Source organism: Pinus tabuliformis, chromosome 5_1 (genome assembly GCF_031772625.1).
Source record: "Pinus tabuliformis cultivar Carrire ecotype Pingquan chromosome 5_1, CPIR1, whole genome shotgun sequence".
NCBI classification, from domain to species: domain Eukaryota; kingdom Viridiplantae; phylum Streptophyta; class Pinopsida; order Pinales; family Pinaceae; genus Pinus; species Pinus tabuliformis.
In genome coordinates, this window is record NC_142305.1 from 825,354,159 (window position 1) to 825,364,535 (window position 10,377).

The following is a 10,377-nucleotide window of genomic DNA, read 5'->3' on the forward strand; positions in this document are numbered from 1 at the left end:
ACGAAAATGAAGCAATAATAATCAATGTTGAGAGGTATTGTGGTGCTAGATCTCATAAAGAGTCTAATGAATTGGCACTCTCTAAGATTGTCTAATTTACTTAGAAATTCATAGCTCTTTATGAGTGCATATTAGACATATTTATACAAGGAGTGACAAATGCATTAATTTTTGTGGTCCCCAATGACCAACATTACTCATAATTAATGAGAATACTCGCAACTTTATTTTTTGGAATCAAATTGACTAGGGCTTGAATTGACTTAGCTAAAATTGATCATTAACGTTATATTGGATTGACTTGATCAACTTTGATTGCCCAACCAATGTTCATGCCAATCATCCAAGCCCTGATATATCATTATATTGCACTATTGATAAACTATTAAGCTAGTTCATCAAGTCATTTGTTGATTTGTTTGCTAAGCTAATGCCTATCGAATCCATGACTAGTGCTATAAGTATAATGCAATGGAGATTAAGCAATAGTTACACGTAGAGTGTTAAATGCGAAAAAAAAATGTTAACCACATAAGAAGGCAATTTGATGAGCTTTAACGTTTTATTTTGGACACATACAAGAAGAATGTTTATAAAAAGGCAATGTGATGAGCTTTAATGTTTTTTTTGGGACACATACATGACAAATGTTTATACACATGGTCAGGTAAAAAGAATTATATCCTAATTGCTTGAATAAGTTTACGGCTTCAAAACAATAACTTCACTTACTATTCCACTTAAAAAACTAAAATGACTAAAACTTAGTCTTAGCAACATATCCTTAATATCTCAATATGTGCACGCTCTTAATCCCTATTTAAAGCTAAACACACCTATCTACATATTCCCCTTGATCCCTATTTAAAGCTAAACACAACTATCTACATATTCCCCTTGATAGCATAGTGATTGTTTTGGTGAACTCTTCTTATAAGGGTTTGGTTTATTGTTGTACTTAAAAAGTAAAAGTTTAAATCTTTTTTCAGAATGTAATTTTTTTTTCAAGTCAGATGTTTCTTCTCCGTGAGATTTAAACACATACCGCTTTACTAACGAAACCCTTTCTCAACTGGTTGTACTACTAGGACTAGACAATGTAACCGGTTGTACTACTGAGACTAGACAATGTAATTAAAACTTTGATATGGTTGTAATATGCACTTTATAATATATGTATACTTATAAGATGCTATTTAAATTCCTTAACAAAAAATAGTTGAATCGATTATAAAATCTATAACAGTAAATAATTGAACTCAGGAAGCAATAAAATATAGCTTTAAAAAAGTTGAAATCATAATACCCCTCTACTATCGAAACCCTTTCTCAACCGGTTGTACTACTGGGACTAGACAATGTAATTAAAACTTTGATATCGTTATAATATGAACTTTATAATATATGTATACTTATAGGATGCTATTTAAATTCCTTAATGAAAAATAGTTGAATCAATTATAAAATCTATAACAATAAATAGTTGAACTCACGAAGCAATAAAATTTAGCTTTAAAAAAATTGAAATTATAAACTTACCAAATATATATTTTAAATTAAATATATTAAATATTAATATTTTAAATATAAAATTATTATATTTTTAATTAAAAAAATTGATATTAAAAATATAACTCATTCTATTCTAAATAATATAAATTTTATTTTTACTAAATTTTATATAAATTACATAAAATATTTTTATTTAAATTACATAAAATATTTTTATTGATATTATTTTTTGTTTGGCTAAGAGTTTATCTTTTTAAACTTAAATAAATAATTTAATAACTCGACAACCAATAAAATAATTTAAAATGAATTAACCTTCTTTCACTAATAAAAGCAAAAATTACCTTGATATTTGCCCTAATAGGGTGAAAAATTCCATCCCAAAATATAGACACACATAATTCAAAAGCACTTGACATTATTTTATTTTGTGAAAAAAACCATTTTCTCATCTTTACGAAACCATTTTCCTGAAACAGAGGAATAGCCCAAAACGTTTGGACGAATATGGTGAGAATTTCGACCCCGAGAAAACAAAACATAATGTGACCAAGGGTTATTAGATAATGACCTTTACTTCTAATGGAGCCCCCATGTGACCAAGGGTTATTAGGTAATGACCGCACCCAAGAACCATCCCGTCAATGTAACGATTCCGTCAATATCACGTCCCGTAAATTAACCCGCCGTTAAAGGATTCCGTCCAACAGAAAACCATATAATCGACCAAACCCCAACGATGAATGCAGGTCGGATCGATCCCCCCACAGGCAAAGTCGCAGGATTGCTGCTGCTGCATATAATCATCTCAATTTGGTGCTCCAAATGTCCCGTGTTCGAATCTTCCAAGGCGCAAAAAATCTCAAAATTCTGGATTTGACGGCCTCATGTTTCATGCCAGGGTAACCCTCCTTATAATATTTATTTCTGGAATATAAAATTTTCTCATGCTTTTTAAACGTTCTCTGTACCATCACTGTGAGTATACGATTCGCCGGGAAATTTTTCGTTGAAGTGCGCACACTTTTATGTGAAACCCTGATTTTTTTTTGTTTGTTAAATTTGCAATTAGTATCGGCTGAAGTTGAATTTGTTCCGATGCAATGAATACCAGCATCTTATCATTTTTCTTCTGTTTAAATGGTTCCTTACATATTGTTTCAGGTTTATTAGTTGATGTTTCGCTGTTGTACGTTTCTGTCACTTTCTTGTTAGGGTTATTAGGTCCATTTCGCAGTGGGTAATTTAAATAGCTATACATCAAGAGCATGCATAACTTGGGCAGATGAATGCCGATTTGCATAGATTGGTAATTGCAAATAAACATTTTAAATAAGGTTTTCATGGAAATAAAATCGTCATGAGAGGTCACAGAGGATGGATGGATGATCGGTTCTTGCATTTTCATTTATCAGATAAAATTTTCTTAGTGTAAGAGATAGTGGCAAATGATGATATTCAATTTTTTACTCTCGATGGAAACTTTAACAGGTTTCAATTTGAGAAGGTCTTCGATGTTTATTTTCAAACAAAGTTACTGTGTCTGGTCGTGCGGTTATGATTTATGAATTCTGTTATTTTGGAAGATATTTTCAAGTTGATTATTTTCTGAATTTAAGCTTTTATGATTCATAATAAATTAAGAATTTTTTTTCGGTAGAAATGACATCAGATTATAGAAATCACATCACATCAGAGTATCAGAGTATTTTTGGATGAGGCGTTTGTTTTCTCGATGTTTTTCAAATTTTATTAATTTAAGAATTTATTTGAATTTAGTGCTTCCATGTTTCCATAATTGAAGTCCAATGGACACTGGATAGGTACTTTGTTTTTTTTGGAAACCAAACCTTGAATATATATTGATTAAAAAAACTGTAGCAAAGGCACAGAGCAGCTTACATGTCCATTTTAGTGCGTGGAACCCCTTCTCCTTTTCCAGCTTCCTCGGTACTGTTGACGCTTGTATTGCTTCCATTTTCCTGAGCTTCCTCCCAATTTCTCTGCATCTATGGCAGCTTCTCCATCATCCTTAGATCCAACCTCTGCGTTTTGTTTCCTTTGTGACTGCTGCATAGTTTCTCATCAAGCATTCTTAAAGACCACCCTCCCATCTGAATGTTAAACTGTATTGTCCATTTGCTACTCATTCTGGCTTCCCCACTTTATAAAAATAATATGAACTACCCCACTGATTGACAGATATAGCATGGTCTTTACTCTGGGATCCATATTAACATTCGGGCTTCCACTTGTTTGTTGGAATTCCCTCTGACAGTCAGCTTCACTTTAGAGATTGCAAACAGACATCCACTTCTAATCTTGTAAATGAAATTGCGGGCAAATATTCCCAGCTTGCTCTGTTCAGTTGCCAGCAATATAATTGGCCAACTGTTCTTGATTCGCAATCAATGACGCAAGCCGACTTGATTTCACCATGGCTCACCATAATTGAGAGAAGCTGAAGGGATTTGTTCCTTCCCTTTCTAGATTATGACAATTCAGGGACCAATAGGATGGCTTTTTCTCAAGATGATCCCCGACATATCACCCAGATGGAAAATTCCGTGTGAATGCAGCTCAAACTTAACAAGAGAGGATATGCATTGGAATTGAGCATAGTTTGACTTCGAAAGCAGCTTTCTCCAGAGGGATTTCCTGATCAGACTCTCTTGTACTCTGTCCCAAGACTGGTGACATGATATAAGGAGAGCCTGAAAACTGCAATCACTGGCACCAACCCAGGCGAAATTTATCCATGGATGGATTCCTACTTTTCCTATACTAATTTGCTGAATAGAATTAAGAAAAGGGGCCCTAGAAAACCTTTTGTCTTGACAGAAATTCAGGTGTGCTGATGATCCGCCACCCATTCCAAACACGAACCTATATAATCCCTGGAGCGTGTCTTGGATCCTTCCATGCTAACCTGGATACTGTTTCCTTGTTCCTTGTTTAGTATCGACCAATTATACCTATAAGTGTATCCACCTGCTTTCATAAAACATAAATTGCTGAGATATGCAAGTCTCAAGCCTTCATTGTAATTTGGCACATCCTCCCCTTTCAGATTATGTTGGTCCCTGTGTACCCTGCTTCTTATGCCCTGTGCGAAGCAATAAGTACTTCCCCAATGCTTCCTTATGCTGTCTAGTTGTTCCTCCTTGCATACAGAATGAAGTTTGAATCCCAATTTCTCCCTAAATTGCCCACTCACAGCAATAATAATCAGTTTCTTGGCTTCTTGTTGCTTGGAAGGATCGGAATTCTCTTTCCTTAAAGGCAAAAACTTCTTGTCGCTTGGAAGGATTGGAATTCTCTTTCCTTAACGGCAACACAGGACTCAGGAAGTTTTGAGAATGTTAAATGCCTCCTTGCCACCTGTTGACTTGTATGCTTATCCCTTTTGCCCTTGTAGTTGTCATGGCCACTCCCTAGGCTTGAGGAGGGCCTCTTTGTTTCAATGGCACTTTTTATTGAAGCTAATGTAGGGGGCAATAGTAAATACCCCTTTACTCCTTTCCACTGCACATCCCCTTATTCATGGTGGTGCCCAAATTTGCCATTTGGTCTGCTACCATGTTTTGGTCCCTTAAAACATGAAACTATCTTTTGACCAGCATCTGGTTGTAGAGTCTTTGTATTCTTGAAAGAGATTTCTCAACCTCAAAGTCTGGAGGAAGAGAACCAGCGAATAAATGATAGATTAGAGTTGCAGAATCCTCAATGATTAGCACTTCCTGAGCTCCCAGTTTGCTCAATTGAAGCAGACCTTGATATATTGCGTTGGCCTCTGCCATATTATTTATGGTTGTGCCCAAGCTGCAGGCAAATCTGTATTCAGCTTTGCTCACAGAGTGATAAATCACTCCCCCTGCTCCTGCCACCCCTGCTGGATAGGGGCTTTGTTGGCCCTTTAATGCCGATGACTTTAAGATATGTATAAGGTTTTTTTAATAACAGACTAGGTTTTTATGTTTTTTTAGCTGAAGACTTTTTAGTGCATTCTAGCCATAATCAGTTTCTTTACATATGCTGTGCTGTCCCTTGTTATGCTTTTGTTTTTACAGATAAATAACATCTGTGAAATGAGGCTACTTTTGAATTTGTGTTTTTGAAGAGATTCTTTTTTCTTTGTTTCTTTTAAGTTTTTGTAGGGGGCATTTTATATGGATGTTATCTCTTCAAACGAATTAGTGTCAAGATATTTTGCAATAGAGTAAATTAGATCGAATTTTCTCTATTAATTGATGAACAATTACAGGTTTCAGTTCAGTATTCCATGGTTTATTCTAACTAATTGCTCAACAAAATATTGTGTACATGCACTGTATGCCGAATAAATGTTTTCTGAGATTAACAAGAAGTAAGATATTGCCATTAATCTGGGTTTGCTGGTGTGATTTTCTTATACAGGTTTGTGCCCATAAGAGCATGAAAACCAGGGTAATATAAGTTTTTTGGTAAGCACATGACTTGGAAGAGCGTGAATATATATCTCTGGTAACTCCTGGATCAACTGGAGAGTAACATTTCAGATTAAGGTAGTACAAGAATCATGGCAAGGCCCCCTTCATTGGTGGACCTCTGCGTACAAACTGCAATAGATAATATTCAATATATAGGTGATGTGGGAGAGACAGATTTTGGCCTATTGAAGCTTATTCTGGCTCATTGTACATCTGACCAATTGTTATTCATCGAGAATTCTACTGAGGTAAATTCGTTGATTATGCCCATTTGAAGATTTTCAATTTCAGCCATTTATGTTATTTGCATTCGATATTTAGTCCTCACATTTATTCTTCAACTCAATATATCATTCTTGAATTGTGTGGACATAGAAAATAACGTTTTTCTAGAGAAAAGTAAATGGATATATATTATAAAGTACCATTTATATTTTGAAAGGAGAGAAAAGTAAATGGATGTAAAGTACCATTTATATCTTGAAAGGTGGGGAAGGCTGTTTAAAAGGAATGTTATTAATAGGACATTCTCAACCTTTTTTGAATCACAAATGTTGGAAAAATAGTTTTGATCAGCCAAATTAGGATTTTGATAAATTCATTGTATCATTTTTTTTAAATAGTTAGAACATTTTAAGGAGTACCATCATTTTATTCCCAAGTAAATTTTGATCCATTTTATACATTCAAAATGCAACATAAACAATGAAAAATTATAAGTGGTATATATATATATATATATATATATTCATTCAAAGGGTCAAATTTGTCTAGGTGCACTTTAAAAGGAGAAGTCACATCAAGAGAATTGATCCCTCTCGGCTCTTGCTAGATCCGTGGCTAAGATGGATCTATACTGGTAGAACTAACTGAGATGGTAGTTTATTGATATCTGAGCAGAGTAGTGTTAACTATTTGACTGTCTATATTAACTTTCTTTAATTCTTCTTTATAGGGAAGAGACCTGAGTCCAGTCACAGATGACCTCTGGCAGAATTTTTATGCACGTAGATTTGGGGAAGAAAGTGCCAACCTGGTGAGGAAGAGGATGAAGCAGAAAAAAATTTCCTTTAAGTGGAGCTTGCTGTTTCAGGCAAGGTTTTCATCAATGTCATCATAATACGTTTAAATGTTTGCTGTAGTTCTCGTCACGATTTTGGTAATGTGATTCGGAATGATGGATCTAAATTTCTGAAATTATTATATTTTGCTTGTTATTCAAGGCAAAAGCCAAAGAGCAGGAGGAACAACAACAAAAGTCCTTAGAGAGGTCATTAAATCGCTTGAAACAATTGTATGCACAAGCTGATTCTGGTATGCCAGCTACAACTTAATTTATCTGTTGTTTATATTTATATATATATATATTTAATTTCTTTTATAGTCCTTTCAAAGGAGAGTGGCTTCCTCACAGAAAATTACCTGAATTGAATTCTTACAGAAAAACAAAGTAAGAAAATCCAAATATGTTCAACCATTCCACCAGTTGGCAGAAAAAGGAAATTTACCTATGGAGGTATTTCATTTGTTTGGGTAGTTCTGTAGTTGCTAGTAGCTTTCAGGATTTTTTGTTTTTCTCGTGGCTGGAAAATCAATGGCTCAGATGATTTTTATTGCTTTCAGGATCTAGTAATGACTTCTCTAATGTGAAAGGTCGATTAATGAAAAAGGCAAAGATGGAGTTTGTTGCTAGGTAAAGATGATTTCTGGTTATGGTGACGTTGATTGTTACTGTTTTTTTCATTTCAAAGAACACAAAATATCTAACCATCTAGCTTGTATGGGAGGTGTAACGCATTGTATATGCTGATTTTGCAAAGACAGTCTCCTGATGTTGTGTGGCTTGTGGCAGTTGTGATGCCCGAAGGAATGTAAAAGTGAACAAAAATTCATTGCAAGCGCAAAGTGTGGTACCTCTGGGGTAAGCTCCTGATCTCATATTTGATTCTCCTTTTTTGCCAGCATTGAACTTATATCTCTATGGTCTTTTGTATGGATGTAGGAGAGTATCCAGTTCATGTACAACTTCGGTGAAATGCTCATCAACAATGGCCTCAAGCCACATTAGACATATGTCATTGCCTGTGTCTGAAGCTTCAGTTAAAAGCCTCTCAACAATGACTTCAGGTTACAGGGAAAACTCAAATGGTGTGGCTAAGGGGGATTGTGTTAAGAACTTCTCAACAGTGACTCCAGGTTACAGGGAAAACTCAAATGTTTCAGCTAAAGGGGCTTCAGTTAAAAACTTGTCAACCATGCCCTCAAGTTACCCACTGAACTCAAATGTTCGAGCTAACGGGGCTTCAGTTAAAAACTTCTCTACCATGACGTCAATTTACCCACGGAACTCAAATGTTCCAGCTAAGGGTGCTTCAGTTAAAAGCGTCTCAGGAATGACCTCAAGCTATCCTATAAACTCAAAGATTACAGCTAAGGGTGCTTCTGTTAAAAGTAGCTCAGCAATGAACTCGTCTCACCTGGTGAACCCAAATGTTCCAGCTAAGGGTGCTTCTGTTAAAAGCATCTCAACAATGAGCTCGACTCACCCGGTGAACTCAAACTCAAATGTTAAGGGTAAATCCAAAATGCCTTTGCAGCAGCAGCCCAAAAGAACAAAGTTGTAAATAGAATCTGGCAGTGTAAGTTTGTATGTTTTTTCAACATCGGGGATGTAGAGGGAAGATTCCCAAGCGATTTAAATGGAATTCACCATGCAATTCGCTTCTTTTATCAAATAGAAAAGATCTGCATGCATGAGTTGCAATTCACCATGTCATCCACTCCTTTAATTAAATAGAAAAGATCTGCATGCATGAGTTTCAAACTTCTTGCTGCATTTTTCGGTTTTATCTGTTTCTTTTAAAATCTTGGTTCTTGGTCTTTGCAAAAGCTACTTTCTGTAGATTGCACTTATTATCTTGCAAAAGATTTTCATTATATTCCAAAGTTTAAAGATTAGATTGCATTTCTTAGTGTACTTGATATCATAATTGATATGTTTGCAATTCCTTTTGATATAAATTAGTTACTAAGACATGCTTACAATTCCATAACGAATTTTGTTAGTTGTGCCCATTTGATCAAAATGTCATTCCTTATCAAAGATTCGAGATAGTTGTTCTATGATTACGATTTCCTAGTTGTGGATTAGGAGCTACAGCTAGACTTAAAAGCCAAGCTCGAGAGTTGAGCATAATGTCTTTAGGAATCTAATTGCTTGCATAATGTAGACTTTTAATTGCTTGTTCTTTGCACATTCAGTAAAACAGACCAATATACACGGATCTCTAGAAAATAAATTACAAGTAATTCATAGCCTTGTATCAGTACAAAAACATTGCTCGGAATGGTGACAAACGATATCAGCGTTATTTTTAAACCAGTATAATGCACGCTTGGTGAAGTATTAATCAATTTGTGTAATATTCTATATGAGGCTATGGAATCACTTCTCACTGTGTCTTCTTCATGTACCTATGGCCCTGCAATGCATGAAATACTTAAGCAAACGGAGGTCCAGGTGCATACAATGGTGTACAATCTTAGGATTGGAATGCTCTGAAGAGGTAAAATAAGCCAGATGTGTTATGAATTCTTGTGTTCAGTTCTCCACCTAATTTCCTGATGTCTGGATGATGGTGATTTTGTTATCCGAACTAATGTCTGGATGATGATGCATTGCGAGGAGCCTGTCCATATGCATCTTGATATCTGACATTTGCCATGATTTCGGGGCAGGGATATTGTAAGTACACGATTAAGATTTGCAGACCATTCATATATTTTATTACCATGATAAAGGAATAAATGGAATAAACTGATATGCATCTTGATATCTGACATTTATCATGATTTCGGAGCAGGGATATTGTAAGTACACGATTAAGATTTGCAGACCATTCATATATTTTATTACCATGAAAAAGGAATAAATGGAATAAACTAATAAATTTAAATTTAAGATGTGCAGTTCCTTGGAATGATCAAGACACATGACTTCATTATGGGCATTGTGATGATATTTCAGCGGAGGTAAACATTCTGAATTTACATGGATCATTTTTTACATGTATCAAATATATTTTGAATTTGTGTTTTACCCGTGATTAGACTTGGCATCAAATCAGCGGTCACTAATCGTGAAAAAGTAGTAATTTATATTTTAACATATAATTTCTAAAAATTAATTCCTTGGACACTTTTTTTTTTACATTTTGCAAAAAGATATCGAGGGAAAGTAGTAATTTATATTTTAACATATAATTTCTAAAAATTAATTCCTTGGACACTTTTTTTTGGAGTTGTCTATAATGCGACTTTTTGAGATTCCGGTGACGGAATCCGGCGGAAGAAATTGAGATGAAATCATGATTTGTTGCAGTTAAAATGGTTTTTT

General features: G+C 34.8%; 1 protein-coding gene across 1 annotated transcript; it reads left to right on the top strand.

Moving 5' to 3' along the window:
* Positions 1 to 2,233: 2,233 nt before the first annotated feature.
* Positions 2,234 to 8,830, top strand: LOC149167453 (transcription elongation factor B polypeptide). Its single transcript, XM_089432995.1, has 8 exons — positions 2,234 to 2,414; positions 5,929 to 6,229; positions 6,937 to 7,074; positions 7,205 to 7,295; positions 7,423 to 7,497; positions 7,605 to 7,674; positions 7,834 to 7,902; positions 7,984 to 8,830. Exons 2-8 carry the CDS (start codon positions 6,071 to 6,073, stop codon positions 8,603 to 8,605), a joined length of 1,224 nt encoding a protein of 407 aa, XP_089289121.1. The 5' UTR covers positions 2,234 to 2,414; positions 5,929 to 6,070; the 3' UTR covers positions 8,606 to 8,830.
* The last annotated feature ends 1,547 nt before the right edge of the window (positions 8,831 to 10,377 follow it).